Genomic DNA, 20,044 nt, shown 5'->3' with positions numbered 1-20,044 from the left:
TAGTGTTGCCCGTCGTCGCTTCTAATCACATCGCCGTCGTCCGCGTAATTGTCGCTAATGCGCTTCTTTGAGGAAATAAGCCGATTACGGAACAAACAGCCGGCTTTAGTCGTTGTAGCGAGCGGCTTCGTTGGAGCGTCGCGTTTAAAAACAAGCAGCCCCGAGAGAAAAGGAGGACGATTGGGGTCTTGGGAGAAGAAGCTGCGAATTAACGGAAATCGTGTCGATACGCTCGGCACAGGTCACCTTAATAGCTCCCTCCGACGAGTTCCGAGAGAAAATGCGATCTACGATTTCTGCGATCGCCGTGTGGTTTGTAGCGACGCGCGAGAAACGTTTATTATCACGGTAGAAATCGAGTAGCGAGTAACACTTTTCAAATAAGCATTATATCTACATTTATACTCGCAGCTTCGCGCGAGTCACGGAGTTAATAATTTGCACGTGTATCCCGTGGGTTTTACAATTAGGATAATTAACGTGAAAGTTTCACTGTAATTAAAAATCGATTCTTTAACATTTTTCACTTGCATCCCCGTTGTGCGTATGCGGATGTGAGTTTTGCGTAACACTGGTGGCTTGAAAGTCTTACGAAATTCGGCGTTGTCCGATCAAAAAAGTTATGACAGCTTAGCACTTGTTCAGCCCGAGGGATTGAACTCTGGAGGACAACGGGGCACAGGTAGAAAAGTAAAGATGAATGAAATAAATGAGGGTAACATAATTAAAGCTTTCGAACGCCGAGCTCCAATTTAGAACCATTAGAATTCCTAAACGTTGTCGGTCGGATGGGCACAGCGACCCACGGGGAAAGGGAGAAACAGAGGGAAAAAAAAAGATATACGTTTATCTTAGGAGATATATCTGATTCTCGAAAGAGAGGTGTTCTTTATGCGCGTAACTAGCGACGGCCGTCGTGATTTCACCGATTGGAACATCCGGTCGGACCGTGTCCCGTAAATGTCCTTGACACCTCCGTGAAAGTTCATGTGAGCGATCAGGTGAACAAATCGAATACAATACTCACACATTTCGTAACTGTAGATTATCATTCGAGTATTATACTTTTCAATCAAGTTGAAGTTTTGGTTATTGATAGATGAAAAAACACAACACATTTATTCCTTATATATATATATATATGTATACATAGCTCTGTTTGTCTCTATTGTATATTTTAAGAAAGACTTAATTGTGTAGAGTAAATTATGTATGCCGTTTATGTATAAGTATACATAAAATATAGGAAAATGGAATAAAACCGAGCATTATATGTTTTCAAAAAAAAGAAACAATAAAACTAGCAATAAAACTGAATTGTATTTAATAAAATTTTAAAGCAAATAATTGTTTCTAATTTTGTTCTTTCAAGTGATGAAGATATATAACTCTATAAAATCCGTCTATTCATTTTTATCCCATTTTTTCTACAGTATATCTGTCAAAAATATAACTTTCTCATTACTCCGTTTCAAGACTACTTACACCATGAACATATCTCTTTCTTCTCTCTGTTTAAGAGAAACTAGAAATTTTCGTAAAAAATCAAATAAGAGAAAGATTCCTATTCGATTAAGACGGATCTTGGTACTTCATAATGTTGCAAAAAGCACAGATACATTATTTAGTTAATATATAAAAGTCTATAAACTGCACGTCGATTCGGTTTGTCGGACTTGAAATGTATAAACTAAAACTGAAAATATTACCACAGATAATATTGATTGTCTTTAATAATAATAGCGTTATAAAACACCTTAAAACATTGCAAAGAACTTATCGCGAAAAATATTATCTCAACTGAGATTCGAACTTGGATCTCTCATTCCGTAGATACGTACTTAAGTCTATATTCTAATATCGTCTAGGGGTTCATCACGTCGTTATACCGAGCGACGAGCACTGTTTCGAAAGCGTATAATAAAGTATCATTTACCATTGGACGTAACGGAAGCGCCGTCGTGGTGGCTTGCGTCGCTGTCCTCGTCTAGATTGCTGTTGCTCAAGGACGTTCTGGATTGATGCCTGACACTGAGGTCTCGCGGTGTCGAGGGTGGACTTCCGGGTGGCTCCTGGCTGGGCAGCCCGGTTTGGTGCATCTTGCTGGACGCGCCGCCTAAGATATCAGTGATCATGAACCTCGACCTTTGCGGCATCGTCGTCGAGGCATCGCCCCTTTCCAAGCCGTTGTTATTGTTCAAATTGTTATTCCGCGAGTCTAGCCCGTTGGATAGACGTTCCACTGCCACGCCGTTTCGATCGACAATATTTTCCAGCCGATGCGCCTCCAGGCCCGACATCCTGCTGAGATTCAGACCGTTATTGGCCACGGCGACGCCACTGAGAGCGGCCACGTGGTGGTTCTGCTGATGATGGACCGTCATCACGGTAGACGCAGGTGGTTCCTTCGGGCTACGGGCACCTGCAGGTGCCTCTGTCGCCACCCCAGGACTCGCCCGGTACCTGGGAGACAGAATCTTGCCGACGGTGACGACGTAGCCTATCCCAGGAAGAGATCGTGCCCTCTCACTCTATTTCAACTGCACTTCACTGTATCCTTGGTAGACCCAATTTCTTTCACTCCTCTTCCCCTCTTGCGCGTACGATTGGCGCGTTGTTCGGCATCATTTGACGTTCAATCTCGGATCTGTCGCGATCGAAGGATTGATTTTCCAACAAGAGGGTCAAGAAACTTCTTTTGTGACGAACATTCGTATTAGGAACATGAATACTCCGAGATTTCCAATAAAATTCGATCTTAAAGATCTTAGAGATTTGTGTCCGACGTGTCGGGACTTTTAAATCGCCAAAATCCTGAAGACGGTTTAGTGAATCAATCGAGGCGAAAATCTTGCAGAAAAATCTGGAGTAAATGTCGCGTAAGAGAGATATTTGCGTCGCGCGGTGTATGCACCTTGCACTTCCTCCCGCTTGCTCGATCGCTCCACCTCCGCTACCACCTTCTTTCCAGACGCAATTAAGGGGCCGCTCGGCTCGGCTCTCTGGTTAATTGCTAATTGGCCACTTAACATAATTGCCGCGCATAAGAGCGAAGCCGCCGGCCATTTCCGCTTTTCTTTTTCTCCTTTTCCTTGCTTGTTCAATTATTAATTATTTTTATATAAGACTTTTGTGGCGTGTTCTCCTCTCACTTTTGCACAATTACGCGCTTGGCGCGTTTATCTTACCAACGAAAGTAGAAATAAGTTTGAGACCGCTCGCTAATCAATCGTTTAACCATGAAATAGATGCAATACTTTGAAAAGAAAAATTTCTAAACATTAACACATCCTCCGCACTAGATCACAGTTGTGCCTGATGAACGATCACGAGCAATCACTTCTATCAAAGTCCAATCAGTCTAGCAACCACCACTCTGGTTTGATCTATCTCGATCGCGTCCATTCGAGAGTCTATGTTTAGCCGGCTTATCGCGGTTACCTGTCACGCATTCCAGGATTAATCATTCTACGGCGAAACTTTCATTAAAGCTTACCGATTTCAAATCGGTAATATATCATAATAGTCTATCAGCACTGTTCCCCTTTGGACTGCACTATCACCTGACTCTTTGTTCACGTTCCGTAGCGTTGTTCGACCATCCAAATCACTTTGACAGGACCGAGTGAAATTTTAACAAATGTTTGCAAATTGAATATCCGTCGCGACAAAGATTTCTTCGGCAACGTTCCGCCTTCCGGTTGGCGGATTAGACAATCACGAGCGTGCGATTCCGGGATAAAAGTCGACCTGATGCGAAATCCTGATCTTCGCCGAACGAAGAATCGCTCCGATCGGTCTGGCCAGGACTGAGAACGTAGTCGTGCACGCGAAACGTGCGTGTGCATCGAGTTGCCACGACTGGTCTGCTTGTACTGAGGACGGCAGGCACCTCCGCTCGTTGCTGGGCGGCCATATCGGGATTCTGACACGCCCCTAGATTGCCCTACCACTGATACCCCCAGGCCAATCCCGCTCGTTGCCGTTAAGCATCCCGCCAATCCTGACTGGAGCAACCTCGGCGCCTCCGCTATGAACCACGGCTACGCCCAAGTAATTTGAAATGTGTTTCAGCGGTAATTCGATATAAAATTGTAGTTAATATCTTTCATTATAGTCCGGACGGAGGGAAAGGGGCCGCCCAAGCTCCTCGCGCGGAAGACGACGATGGTGGGAGGCATGGGAGCAGAGGCAGGGGACTGTACGGGGAAAGGGGGGAAGGGAAGGAGGCAGGGTGGAGCGGGCGGTGATACTGGCCTCCCACTTCCAGTTCGTTCTCCTCGAGATGGAACAGCGAAGCGGATCGTCGAGAGAACGACGGGAGAGGGAAGGGAGAAGGAGAGGGTCCAGCGAGACCTGGTTGGAAGGGGTGAAGTGCCATCGAAACGGAGAAGGGTGGTCCCAGCTCCGCGAACTTACTCCGCGAATTTACGAATTCACGAGGACGAGCGGGCGAGCGAACGAGCGAACTTGGGAGTCCGGGTGAGCGAGCGTCGTGTTTTTTGCTACGTGAACTTTTTTCTTGCGTCCCCCTGTCGTCGAAGCTCAAGAAAAGGCTCGTTAAGCATATCAAAGAAGCATGTTGATTAACCTGAGCTGTGTTACTAATGTCGCAAGGTGACGTTGAGCGTTAAATTGTGAAATAAGTCAATCAGAATAATGTCGACACACACATGTATGTATAAATGGTGAACCAAATTACTGGTAAAATGACGACTATTCCTGTAATAGATCGAAATCTTTAAAAGTGATATGACTCATGTATCTCATTGCAATTAATGGTAATTTGTTATCGCGAATAAATTTACATGATATACGTATATATGTATAATGAGTGAATTTTTTAATCTTTTATAAAAAAAAACGAATATCTGGATAAAGCGGATACCGCACTTGTTTACATAGAGCCATTTTTTTGTTCGCGACTTACGTGCAGGAAGGAAAAAAAATTAATTTGTGTATAAAAAGAAAGTTAAATAGTACGTATTATTGTTATATTATTTGTGTATAAAAAATCGATGAAAATTATAATTATTTGTCTGTTTAAAAAAAATAAATTAAAAAATAACAATCAACTATATATATATATATATTTATCTGACTCGAGTGTCGCAATAAAATGCTCTATAAAAATATGGAATGCTTGTCAATGTCTAGAAATGTCTGTGTAACACGAAAATGCAATTCATGGTGGTTATATTGGAGCAATTATTTTGACATTAGTAGAATCGAATCGAAATGAAATTAAATTCGGTAGAGTTGCAGGAATGATAGAAGTATAGAAATTAGGGATGTATAACATTATTTAATTATAAAGGACCATGCTTATACATAATGTACGGTCCCGTATGGTATTTATATAAATACACGCAAACACATAAAAAAATAATTATCCTAGAATAATAGACTGCTGAAAATTATCTAATATTTATCTTACTATTAATTAAGTTACGTAGTTAAAATAAAATAAAATTGATAAATATATATTGCAAAATATACAATAACAAAAATTTGTGAATTTATAATTAAATGCAGGCTTTTGTCTTTTCAATTTTATATCATATATATCATTCATATAATCGTATATTTATATATTCTATATATATGTAACGTAGTTTAAATTGATTTAACTTACGCGTTAACAGTTCTGTTCCAATTTAGAATTATCATTTATCGATTCTACGACAATTTGACATCAATCAGCAAATAAAAAATCGCTTCCGTAGAGTCGGTTTGTAGGACAGCTCATTTCTGTGAAAGGAATTAACGGAGCCTGTAATGCGATCGTCAAAGCGTGACTCAACACGAAAGCCGGTGACTCGTAAGAAAATGCGCGCGGCTAATTTTTTCACCTTTTATTTTACATACACCTTTACACGCGTTGCCCCCTTCGCGGGTAAGGCGAACAAGCGTATTCGTGTTGCACGGGTCGCGCCTGAGAGGTGATGCGTTCGTACATACACGTCTCATTAATTAAACATGAGAATTAGCCACGAGTGTCGCACCCATGGGGCAACGAAATGAAAAGTTAATGTCGTTAAAGGGCACACTTATCGCTCGATAATTGACTTACTGAAGTTTCCATGGAAAGAGATGCGCGAATGCAACTCGAATGTGTAAGAAAACAACGATGCCAATTATCAGAGAAAACAACTTTTGTATTAATAGGGACGTCTGCAGCGTCTAAATATTCTTGACGTGAGCTTATGAATACATAAAGTAAGGTCGATTTATGATAAAATTATGACAATCTTGATTGAAGGAATTAACATATATAAATATTAGCGTGTCGGATGCATGCAATTCTGAATTATGTAGGATATATATTAAAAACACACAATCTCTTGCAATTCAGATTTATTATGTTTATTTTTTCTTTTAAAAGAAGCGTAGCATAAAATCTTTCTTAAATTAAATATAAACTTATTAAAGCACAGACGTATTTCTGCATAAAACGGATATTATTATGAGTCATCTTTCTTATTTATTTATCCACCAATATCATAATTTTTTATATTGTAAAAGTGAGAATTTTAGAATTAACATTTCGTACTAAATGTTTTTAATTATATCTACATAAAATATATAAAACAGAGGAAAAAATAAAATTGCGAGACAAGATAATTTATACGGAATAATGTACCGTTTAATGAAAATGAGAAGTTAATGTCGTTAAAATGCATCATTCCGACATTTCCGACCTTAGTCGGAAATCTCGAGGAAAATTTCTTTGAGGCTCTTTGACACTTTTTAACACGGAAAGCAGCCCGAAGACATTAATATGGATATATCGCTCTAATACCCGGACAAGTAATATCCACGTGTACGTCATTAAATTTACATGAGGATGTGACTTGAGTCTTGCGATCCGGTCAGGAACACGAAGTGAAAAGTTAAGAGCGTTAAAATGCTCCTATCAACGTACCAATTAAGCCTCATAAATCCGAGACCTCTGGCTGGACCTTAATGACATTTTTCAGTCACTTTGAAACAATGTATAACTTAAGCTCAACATATTCAGGAAAAATTTCCGTAATCTAAACACTACCTTATCCGCTCTTTCCCCCATTTTCAAAGCTTTATAAATTTTTACAGGAAATTATGCCTTTTTCATTAAAAATAATAACGCCATTTAATATTTTTGCTTATTTCATTATACTTGTATATAATAAAATATATTATACATATATTATAATTAGAGTAGATGTAATTTTTAATTAATTGGTTTTTGTGTTTTTTTTTATATCTTTTATAAGAAGTCGATCTTGGAGATATTTATTTTAATCTTAAGTAAGCTTAACTACATTATACTATTTTGCTGAAGAAATCAATTAATTAAAAATATATATCATTATTATACAAAATATTCGCGAGATACATTATCAGTTAAGCAATCGGAATCATTCGGAAAATAAATATTGCATAGAACGGAGCCAGAACACGAATAAATTTGTTTATCTTTAACCGACCGGTCCTTACGTTCGCTTCGATGAATTAAAGTCGCTAATGTAACGAGACAGCGCAACATCGATGCTCAACTTACTTTACAATCCAGCTTTTAGCAGCTGCCGTTAGAAGCGGACATTCGTACGATCGAAGAGCCCGAGGCGAATATACACGATAAAAGACCTGAAATTAACGACCCTTTAAAACGCTCGTAAAATTCGACCAGATAAGAATCCTTCCACTTGCTCCGGCGTCTCCACACCGTATCGTCCGCTACGCACGACACATACTCGCGACACACAAATTACTCCCACACACAATCGCGAAAGTATAAACGCAACCTGCTTTCATTTGTTAACCAACGTCAACGAATAAGACGCGAGCTATTTTTTTTTATGTCGCATCATACTTTTCGTGTATCGAGTGAATTCTACATATGATTAAAGTAATGAAGACTCTAACATGGATCTAGGGATAAAAATAAGGAGCTAGGAGAGAGCAACGAAAAAATGGAAAATTCTATATATCGAATAACAATAGTCAGTCATTAAAAAGCTTCATCTTTGGCGCCTAAAATATTTTTTATTTTTACAAAATATTGATTCGATATTTTTCACGGAAGAAACAAATGCAGAACATTTTTTATCAGTTCCATTTTTCTATAATTTTGAACGTCTTTGTAAATTATCTAACAATGATATCTTAAATGATTTTTATCTAAACATAGGCAAGAGTTGAATATTTAATGATGTATATTTTCTCGTCATGTTTTCTAGCAAGATTTACATACTCCGTTCGCATACGGACTCTCTAAAGGTTATTATGTAAAAAAGTTTGAGTCGTAATTATAAAGGTGTAAGTAAATCGCCAATCACAATCAAAATTGCGATCTTACGTTTTAAAACGCTCAATTAGTTGGTCGATATATTTACGATCTTAGAGCCTATTCAGAAAACTTGCATAGCCGTATAACTATATATATATATATATATATATATATATATATGTATAGAGAAAATTATCTAATCATATTTCTATTAAGGCGGCTCCGAACGACACGGCCAATGTACGTCAACTTTACGCACATTCACTAAATATTGGCTTACATTAATATGGATAATTATGCATATTATATATATGTGTGTCTGTGTGTGCTGTGTGTGTATAATATTTGCTAATGGCGTACATTGGCCACGTTATCTGGAGCTCTGTCTTTAGGACACATCTAAAATACAATTGAATAATTTTCTTTATGCATGCGTTTATGCGGCTCTCTATTCAAGTTTGTTCAGACAGATCCTTACAATGGTTCCTTATGACTAAAATTTTTTTTACATATGATGACTTTAAGGATCACGAAATTATTTTACATCGCAACGACCGAACTTAAAATAAATGAATGTGATCGAACTTGTTACGCGTGTAACAGCGACAACAGCATTGAATGGTGCGTATAACGCATCAGGACGAATACTATGAGAATGGATTGTCGGTCGTGTGTACCGGCAAAGTGAGCGTGGGCAAACACGTCAACGGGGCGCGCTCGCGCGCGTACGCGCCCGGCACACGCACGCGGTAGACCTCATACCGTGTCCAATGCATATTCATACGGCCATACATTATACCGCGCGGTGCACAGCTCGGGGGCCGTAGCTGATCTTAGATTAAGGTAAACGCCGGTTAAGTTAACGGCTAAACTTCTATAAGTCGGGAGCCGCTCGCATGCGCATCGTGTCGCGAAACCCTGAGGCCGCCTTCCTCCGCGAGCGTTTGATCGTTTGATCGTTTCGCGTTGCCGTCGCGTCGTCCCGATTATTTCCTCAACGACTGTCAATAAAGACGTATGTAATCCATTATCATAATCGAAAATATATAATTTATTCTTGTAATCGGGAAAAACAAAAAAAAATACGCTAAAAAATTAAACTATATTAATAGAAATAAACTGTACTTGAAATGGTCTTAAATATAAAATCCGATTATGAATATCAGCCTAAGACATCTTTTAAACATATTTTATACGGTTCTCGCAAAGATGTCTTTAAGACATCTTTTATAATGTTTTACACAGTAAAAAATCGTGCGTCCATATGTAGAATTTTTCTTGTGTTACCACATTTTGATTATTACTTCAATGTAAAATCATCATACAACTGATATGTTATTATTTTTGTGATATTTTGATGTGTTAGATTCATGTCACCTTTCTAACTTAACAATTGTGTATGTCAATTAAAAATGGAATATTATTTGGAGTGTTTTTAACACAATTGTTTCAATTAATCTATATATCTCAAAGTCAATTTAACATCTAAAAATTTTTTCATTCACACTATACGAACAGAAATGTTTTATTAACATTTTCTTACGAGTTACTGCAACTACTCTTTTATATATTCTACTTATTTTATATGTTAGTTTTAAATCATCCCTAAAGTCAAAATAACAAGTATAAATGTAAAGTATTGTGTCAATTATTTAACATTACTAGTTCGTTAATAAATAACACAAGACGAATGAGTTACTTTAACTTAAAATTTAGAGTGGATCTCCTGGGACATGTAAAAAATGTTAAAATTAACATTTTCTTTTTTACTGTGTACGTTCTTATTTTAGATTTTGTGTAATTGTCTAGGTTACGTCGCTGTTTGCAGATATTTCAATGAACGTTTAAGAGATCTGCATTATATTATAATCAATTATTTATTTTTATATATGCAAGAATGAATCCATATGATCCTTGATAGCGCGAGACCATCGTTTCCTACGTACAAAAAACTTGCAATCTGAAGATACTTGTACTTACGAGGCCTGTATTCGTACTCGTGTATTTCCAACACCTCTAAGCTTAGACGTGTCGAGAACTTCGCGTACGTGCAGTGTACTTACATCTTTGTGTATCAGCTATGCCGCGCGCATAAGAGGCTTATACACATGAGATCGTTGCACATATGAGAGCAGTGAGACCGTTTCGTTTACGAGGCTTGAAGCGATCGCCTAGTTTCCCTCACGGCAAAGCCGCCCGATGCGCTCGCGCGCATTCTTGCTCATCGTCGGTGCGTGCGCGAGCCCGCTTAGCAACCCGATCCGATCTTGCGTTTGTTATGCTAAGTGCTCATTAAGATCGTAATGCGTTCTCACGGACAGGACAGCGGAAATTTGGCGCACGAGAAAGGAACCGTAACGTTCCGGTCGAAGGTTAATCGAGAAGTCTTAGCGGTGTCCACCGGAAACGAGAATCTGCAGAAAATAGAAAATTCCTTCTGAGACACTGATGTAAATGCTTAGTTTAATTAAACTAAGGACCGTATTCACACCTCACTTTTATCAATAAGTATGTTCATTTATTTCTGAGATATTCTATATTTAATGCAAACTATGTATAAAAATGCACGCGCTTATAAAAATATAGCATGAATATGGACTTAATTGCAATTATTCGAGCACTGTTTATTTCAATTGTAATGTGTAATTAAATATAAATTTATACTTATACTTGTTTTTAATTAAAAAAAAACAATATATAAATAAAAATACTTCTTACTTTTATAATTATATAATCTTATAAAACATTTTACAAAATACTTTATATAAGATTGATGGAATCATATAAAATTATAATAGTTATTATTATTACACATGTTAATATTAATAGATAATAAATAATAATATGAATTTATAATAGTTATTAATAGAATAAATAAATAATAATAACCCCTTAATGAGAGAATTTTAATTAGAGAAAAAATAAATATTAATAAATAAAAAATAATATGGATATCATAATAAAGAAACAATTACTAAAATGGTTCTTAGTAATGTTGCATATTTGTAATGTAAATTAATGTAAATAAATTCGAGACATAGATGATTGAAGTGCTACTTTATACCTCCTAATTAAGTAAGATTCCGTAATTAGCAATTCCGTAAGGAACGAATTATCGAATGGAAAGTCAACGACCAATTAAGGAGTGCATAGCTGGTCGATTTGTTAATATCTTTTGCGTCAACTCATTATGCACGGGATCGCGCAAGACATTCAAGTTTCTATGAAGCGGCGTGCATGAGAAATTAATTAAGTTTCTGTATAAAAAGGATGGATGGTAGAAAGAACTTCTAAAGCGGACGTTGCTCAAAGCGCATTTCTAAATCGACAATTTGCCGTCGTGGTTGACGAAATAGATTGTTAACATTCTATCTTATACATTCAAATATACCAAGAAATTATGAAATATATTAGCATATTATACAAAAAAGAGTCAACTATTAACAAAATAATGGATATATTGGCTGAATTTTTATTAGATTTTTCATTACAATGACATTATATAACAATAATAATTATTACTAATATATAATAATTAATATTTAAGAATTTAATTTGATATTATTTTAACAAAAATATAAATTTATGATATTTTATATTTAGTATAACATTAAAACGGTTTGCAAATAGCAATGCAAAAGTTGAAAATTAGTATGTGTGAAATAAATTTCTTTCTGTAGAAAACTAGTTGAAATTTTATAATTAACAATATTAGTTTGATTAAAAAGTTTTTGCACTAATTAAATTGTACCAAAATATTTTATTCGAATTTTTTTATTTATTTTTAATACAATATGTAGTTTTAGTGCTTCAGTATATCCAAGGATTATAAGTATCTTTCTCGATTTGACACGGCGCGATTTGCAACAGTTACCGCAGGGTGACACTCGCGAATTATCCATTCCCGAAGAGATCGGATTTCGTCTAAAAGCCTCCATTATGGGCAATTTGCATTGATAGCGAGCAAGCGCCTTGAAACCCAGCTAAAGGCTACTTTGCGACATTACGTTTTCAGTTTCGCAGACAGGAACTTTATCACAATTACCACCCTTTAAAGAATTCTAACATACGAGTAAAATGTCTATGTATGGATAGATAAGAATCTTGGGGTTATATTAAAAAGGATTCTTTAATAGTTTTAATTCTATGCGCACGCAGTACTAATATTATTAATCATGCTGAAAGTAATAATTTAACCGAATCGATAAGTAAATTTGCTTTCTATCGGAACTAATGTAATTATAATTATCTCATTAAGATCATGGAGAAAGAAAATAATAATTACATATACCAATATATAAAATAAAAATAAATTATTAATTATTTAAATATATTTTTTAGAACATTTTTTGCATGTAAAATGATGAAGTTTGAGAAACGAGTTTTATTCGTTTATTAGGCCAAACGTTGCCATTTATGCAATCAAATTCTTCCACGACAGAATTTATTATTGATTAATTCATATGTTGGTTCTGTGCCAAAGTTGACCGAACATTGAACGATCTTTTTCAAGAATGACGTTTTTCCCTCCGTTCCCGCTTCAATTACAACACTCGGCGTCGTACTCGTTAGAACGTACGTGGTGTGTACTGTGTAGGTGGTAGAAAAAAGCGTTTCCGCGTAATGGCGGCAGTTTTCTGTAGCAATTAAGATAATATTTGCATTCGAGGGTTGTGATTTCCTGCAGGTGTTTCGATCGCTGAGGGTTGCAGGCCTCGTTAGATATAGCGTGTGTCCTGTCCGTTACATACACCAGCATTCTCTCGTGTTGATTGTTAAGCCTTGCATAAGCGTAGATTAAACGAGCATTCTCCGATTTTTGTAAATTTATGAATTTCAAATTGTCACTTCAGTAATAACTTGAGACTTGGAGTATTAATATTGACAAAAAAATGATATAGTTTTATTCTTAAAATGTTATTAAATGATATATATTAATAATTTTGAAAAAGTAATATTTACATATAGAATATTATTTATATTATTAAAAATATGAAAATTATATTATAAAATTATTATAAAAATATTAGTTAAACATTAGCGTAAATAAATTTATTTGCAAAATAATATCAATAAAAATTGGAAAAATTGTATAGATATATTTAAAAAACTAGTAAGACATAAAATGTCGCAATCTGTTTAAATTGAAGAAAATAGATTATTAAATTTACTCAAAATTCAGAAGTGATACGCCAATGCACTTTGTTCACACATCCACATGCTGCCCTCCTCTCTCTTTTTCGTCGTGCATTACGGAACGTTCGACACAGAGAGACATGCGAGTACAAGCGGCACGTATGACACATCGAGGGGGTTCCTATGCATGTACGTGCACAGAAGGAGGGTGCTCTCCTGAGGGGTGAGAATTAGTGCGGCGAAAGGCCAAGCGAGGGAAGTGGACGATGGTAGGGATGAAGGTGCCGCTATTAGATCTTTCTCATGCTGATAAAACTGTATAATGGACTTAATCGCTTTGCGCCTAGCCCCCGGCTAAATTTTCGTTATTTTTCATGGGTCTCCGACTACAGCCCGCACTCCGGTTATCACCATGGCGGATCTACTCCCGTTTTTCGCTCTCTTTCCCTCCGTCTCGCGTCCGCCTCCGCTCCGCTCTGTCTCATTCGCGGCCCTTTGTTCTTCGCCCGCAAATCCATTGATCCTGCGGGACGTGGAACACGCACATCCGGCTGATACCGGTGCCGAACTCGTCGACAAGTATGTCGCATTTGCAAGCGTACTTTTGTCGGCGTAGCGACCTTACATTTCACTACTCGAAGCTCCACCGTCGGAACATTTTATTCTACCTCGTTCTATAGATATATAAAAATTGTAATCGTATAAATTTTATAGTAATTATATATTTTATACATATATTATATTTAAAATATATGAAATTACTATAAAATCACTTGAAAGGTAAAATTGGATTAACTTAACAAATCTCACCCATTTATTGAGAAAGAAACAACTGCACCTGGACTAATCATCATATATATTTAGAAATATTATACTAATATTATTTATACTAAATGTATTATTATTTCTAATAATTAACAAACGATTCAAAAGTTTTTCTTGAGGGGCTTCCATATAGCCTTTCAAATTCCAAGCGAGCATTCTGTGCACTTACGCGATAATTCGCCGCTGACCTTTAATAGTTCAGTTCAACTGGAAGAAACGAAAATAGAAAGGTAGAGATACGTTGTAACTTCTAGATGTGGCGATAACCGGCGAAGCGAGCACGATGTTATACTTCTGAAAAGCTTGATCTGTTCGAACGCGCGGGTAGATTCCCTGAATTCGACGATCATTTCCCGGTGCACGATCGTGTACAATTTCCTGTGGTTTCACGGATCGTCCGAGTAACTCCTTCCGCCCCTATCCCCATCGTTTCTACGCCCGGGCAAAATATACGGAACGCGGCGCGGTGTGCTCGAATAGCCAATCGAGGAATCCCGAGTTTCCCTCCTGAATCGAACAACCGGCAATTTGCATGTTATACCATTCGATGGCGCCCGAGACCGCTTTTTAAGGCAGTTACGACCATTACTGTAATGCTCGAGGTCGTGCGAGTCAATGCCAAGAAATCGGCGTATACGAATCTGCATCCGAGGGATCGCCACGGTCGGGATCGATCGTAAAGTCCGATTCGGTTCTGAAATTAGAACTTACAAAGCGGCCGGGTCGCGATCGTGCCGCGTTTAAAGTTAAATAAAAACGAGGAACTAGTAATCGAACGCTCCGCGAAGAGAAAAATCCAAATAAAAAGGGATCAGAACCGGTATCGCGTATTCCAGGGTTATTTTTATCGTCGAAGCATTAAAATCCCCATGACGTATTATACGTTATACTATAATGACACATCAGCTAGGGTGTGACGAAAATAACTCTAATATTCAGCAAATAGATCGAGTGATATCAAATAAGTATCTAACGACATTGCTTGAGCGAATCACGCCGGTGTTTGCGTCTACCTTATTTATGTCCTGAGAGGTATATACACATCCGAAGAAAAAAAGCGGAGAAGTTCCGTTAAAAATACCAGCCCAAGTGTCGTTATCCTCTCGTGCACGCGATTGCGCTTCTGAGTGTACAACTATACACGCGTTGACGGATCACGACGAAGCGCGACAGCTCGATCCCACACATCCAGAGACAAAGTGTGAGTTTTGGCGTTACGCACCGAACCTGGCGAGTATTTCCCAAGGGCTTGTCTTACTAGGAGTTACCTCACGTAAGCAGCCCTGGAGTCTCGCGGCGCTGGCTTTAGTTACCCGGCATTACTTGTCTCGCTCTCGTAGGTATTAGATTACTTTATAGGCGTATCACTGCACGCACCTATGCGGCACATATATCGGTATGCACGAGCAGCGAGCTAGATACGTGTAAACCAGTTACGTGCGCGCATTTCCCAAGCGCTCGTTTTGCTACTAGTTACAACGGGTAAGCAGCCACCGTGTATGCCTCTGTATTAGTTTTAGTCATCCGAAATTGCCTGCGTCGCGTTCTTGTAACGGCGAATATACATACTCTGTGCACGCGTATGCGTTAATCCTCCATGGAGTAAAGACGCTTTCAAGTCAAGTTCTGTCTCTCTCTCGCACGCACGCACGCACGCACACATTATCCCAATATAACTTCTAGCAGTGTCAAGAATATGAACAAGTACAATTTTTAACACAAATATATACAATATCAGAGGTAGAAATATATGCCTAAGTAGTAGTCATCTCAAGCGATATTAATTCTGCGCAGAAAAGGAATTATATGTAAATTATCTATAAATAGTGTAAATAAACGATTTACATGATTATCAGCTATTATGCTGATTATGCATACATGTAGGTATACTGTCGCTTAAAAGTATGTATCTGTCTTTTCTGTCTTTCTTAATTAAATGAAGAAGAGTGCATTTCAGTCTTTTCTCCTAATCTTCTAAATGTGTGCTTAATAATAATCTTTAATAATTCAAAATTTTAGATTCTATATATTGTTTCCTTACTTCAAAAGTGACACGACTAAAAAAATTAAGTTTCCCTAAATAGGAGAAAACATATTTTTCAACTCAATAAAAAATTATTGATTAATCAAATAATATTTACAAAAAGAATATATTCTTATGACACGAGCAAATGTCATTTTTGTTGTATTTTTCATATTTTACAATCTTTAAAAAAAATCATTTTTCTTAAATTGTGACAATTTTTTATAAAGTTAAATTAATTTACTTTTAATGATTGAGCTAATGTTTAAATTAAAAATATTTAATTCATTTCAATAACTCGAAAATCACGTTTTTTTTTAATTCTGTTATTTTTAATATGTAAAATGAATATATTGTGTGTAGAATTAGAATAGAATTTATAAGAAAGATACATACAAAAAAACTTTTTTCTGAAGTATATAAAAATTTGGCTAGATATAGATCTAAAAATAAATTTTGTTGGACCATCAAAATAATTATGTATGATTTTCAAACTCATTACTAGAACGTCAAAACTTTTTGCAGTATTATTTATGCTTGAGTTTCTTACATGATTATTTTAATAGTCCAACAAAATTATTTTTAAATCTATATCTACTTAAATTTTTAGATACTTTGAACTTTCCATACAAATATGGCGAACTATGCTTATTAAACACATCCATTGTTAACGTAAATTCCAACCTTCGACTTGGTCTATAGATTAACTCATTAACAAGCTCGTTACTGTAAAAGACCCAGGCCAAAGACAAGTCCCGACGTCTTTATCTAAAAGACGAAGCAGAAGAGCAAGATGACGAGGTGCTAAGTGTACCTGAGAAGTTCCTTTGCAAACGCCAAACATACGAGATGCATGCACTTGCCAAGAGCCCGTTTTGCCGGGAGTTACTCTCCGCGTAAACAGAACCAAGTTTCAGCTGTTACAGTCGAGCCGTTTGAGGTTCCGTAGAAGACTCGTTCTCCTTTTACTTCGGATAGACCCTCTCGTGCTCTCGTCTTCTGGGTTCCGTCTTTGCGTCGCTGGCTGGCTTCGAGCTCATTAGCATAGAAACAGCGGTAAACTCGCGGCTAGCTTACCGACCTAACAGCGTGTAAAATAACCGCTAAGTTGTCAAGACAATGCTCCTACTACGCTGGCAAACACCCCAAGTCTAAACAGCACCGAGGACTAAGTCCTCCGGTGAATTACTTCCTCCGTCGCGCCATTGTCCGCTGAGGAACGAAACGTCATCGTATTTCCGGCGCGGCGCCGCTCCCTCTTCGGCTATATCTTCTTCTGAGAAGGAGAAATTAAGATGATGTTTCAAACACGCTTAATTATGTCAATAATATTCGGCGTTAAAATTATTTTTTTTATTTTTCAGTTAATTTTATTTTCTATCTTATTCAATAAAATAGAAGCAATTATTCTGTTTTCCGTTCGTATAAAATAATTCTTCATAAGCATCGAGGATTTTTTTCGTTTTAAAGATATATTAGTTTAAAGCGCAATCTTCCTTGGATGAGATCTAATGATAAAATTGGAATAATGTCGCTCGTCACAAAATGAAACCAATAGAAACACTAATAAGCTCAAAATCGGTCTTTTGACCGCTAATGGCAGTTATCCCAACCGCTGATTGTTCTAAACTGTCGAAACATAATCATTGGAAACGATTTTTCTGTCTTTTCGTACGCTAACGATTCTCTTGCACGCATAACATTCAATCGCAGACACATGTCGTACGTTTTTGCTCGTTAACTCACCATGGTATGCATCAAACAATGTAAGATACAAACACACACACACAGCGCGAGATTTTTAAATAAAAATTAAACGTGATATATTTGCTATAAGCAATGCAAGATATTTTAAAAAGAGATATAAATACATTTTGCTAAAAAATTCCGCAAATAATTTTCAGTAAAAAATACTGTACCTATACTTTTTAATAAAAAAAAACTAGGAAAGTTATGCTCCTTAACCCTAACTATATACGTTTATGATTTATATACGTGATCACTACACAGGGGTTGGAAGGATTTCAGCTTTTCATTACAATGCTCGAAAAATTATCACATTGTGATTAATATTATTTAATCAGCTGTCGTAAATGAAAAGTATGTCTATTTACTCAGATACGGAAATAACAGTTTTGCTGAAGTATCTAAAAATTTAGTTAATTATAGATCTAAAAATGATTTTATTCAGATCATCAAAATAATTATGCAGGACGATTAAATTGGTTGTTAAATAATAGAATGTTAATACTTTTTGCAGCATTACCACTAATGCTTAAACGTTTTATTATACATAATTGTTTTGATGATTCAATATACAATCATTTTGAGATCTATATCTAACTATATCTAAATTTTTAGATACATCAGCAAAACAGTTCTTTTCGTGTAGTCTATAATTATAAGAAGTACTGAAAAACATGACTCCTCTACTTATTAATTCTATCAACAATAGAGTTTTGAAACTTTACTGGAGTCTCAAAGGCTTCAGGATGAAATCCGATGTTTAAATTGTGTAAAATATGAACGTAACTATTCATTATCAACTAAATTGACTTAATGAACTAAAAGGAGCAAAAAATTACGTAAGAATTACGTAGATTCGCCTTCGTAGATTGTAATATATGTAAATGAGATCCGTGCAAATTATGACGCGTTCACATCTAGATAATGATCGAGAATCAGATCTACGTCTTTCGATACGACACCGTTCACACAAAATCAACTCCGGAATCTAGAAACTGGTAAAGCATTCGCGTGTTACCTCCCGTCTCCGGGACACCCTGTACACTCACGCACACCGCACATTGGTCGCCTTGATCGCCGGCGACCCTGGGACACGAGTGTAACACGCGATCTTCTTGTTAAGAACGTTATACGCCGTTAAAACCGACATAATGTCGGCGTCGCCGGCGCGCAGTAGGTGTGCCGAAAATATTGGGGGCAAGAAAAAGGCCCACGCCGTGATTTATCGCCGGGTGGCGTTAATCGACGGCACGGGACTGTAGAAGCTCGAAATTTCGATACGGGCGACGCGCTAGAAACGCTTTATTCAACCCCGAAGGTCGGGGGCTTGCAATGAGGACGATCGACCAAATAATTGCAGCACGGCATGGACAAGCATTTTTGTAAGCGTGATTTCAGAGTAGGTATACGTTGCTATAGAGATACGTTCTCTAATGCCTTTATATGCTGCTTGCGCTTTAAATGAATCGAGCATGCAGGATATTTCTTTTTACGTGTATAAAGTTTTCGATTAATATAAAATTATCAGAATGATTGTGTTGAAACCGAAAGTTTTTCGACTCTCAATCATATCTGAAATAAATTAAATTAAATTAATTTAATATATAGGAATATATATAATGTATTGGCAAAACATCCAACTTTGACCGTTCTCGGCTTTCTTTATCGTATAAAATTATCAGATAATACAAAAAAACAATTAATTCAATTGTTACAAGTTGCAGTTATATTTAAGATTGTACTATATGATATAATATTAACACAAAGCTCTCGTCGAATACATTTATATTTATTTCTGTTTTGAACTTATCAAATGCTATCTAACTTTTTGCATCGGCATATTATGGCATTAAACTGAGTCAAACGGTTGTTCTAAGCAAAAACAGAAAATAGCAACCTCACGATTGTGTATTTTATTGCCGTTATTAATATAGAATATTTTCTCATACATTATCATGGAATATTTTTCGAGTAATTACCATCGATAATGTGCGGAATATGCGTGTCAGTTCTGACGCCGGTCGTCATTGTTGCGATTTTTC

General features: G+C 36.8%; 1 protein-coding gene across 1 annotated transcript in view; it reads right to left on the bottom strand.

The window, feature by feature from the left end:
- The window catches only part of LOC108759579 (homeobox protein BarH2), a 33,605-nt gene extending 30,909 nt beyond the window's left edge, over window positions 1–2,696 (bottom strand). Inside the window, exon 1 of the mRNA XM_018505077.1 lies at window positions 1,937–2,696. Within this exon, the coding sequence (XP_018360579.1) occupies window positions 1,937–2,384 (448 nt within the window). The 5' untranslated portion in view covers window positions 2,385–2,696. The remainder of the gene's footprint in view (window positions 1–1,936) is intronic.
- Window positions 2,697–20,044: the final 17,348 nt, after the last annotated feature.

The sequence above is a fragment of the Trachymyrmex cornetzi genome, unplaced genomic scaffold, assembly GCF_001594075.2.
Source record: "Trachymyrmex cornetzi isolate Tcor2-1 unplaced genomic scaffold, Tcor1.1 scaffold195, whole genome shotgun sequence".
Lineage (NCBI taxonomy): Eukaryota > Metazoa > Arthropoda > Insecta > Hymenoptera > Formicidae > Trachymyrmex > Trachymyrmex cornetzi.
Note: the sequence above shows the minus strand (reverse complement) of the source record. Positions and strands in the feature narration are given on the sequence as shown.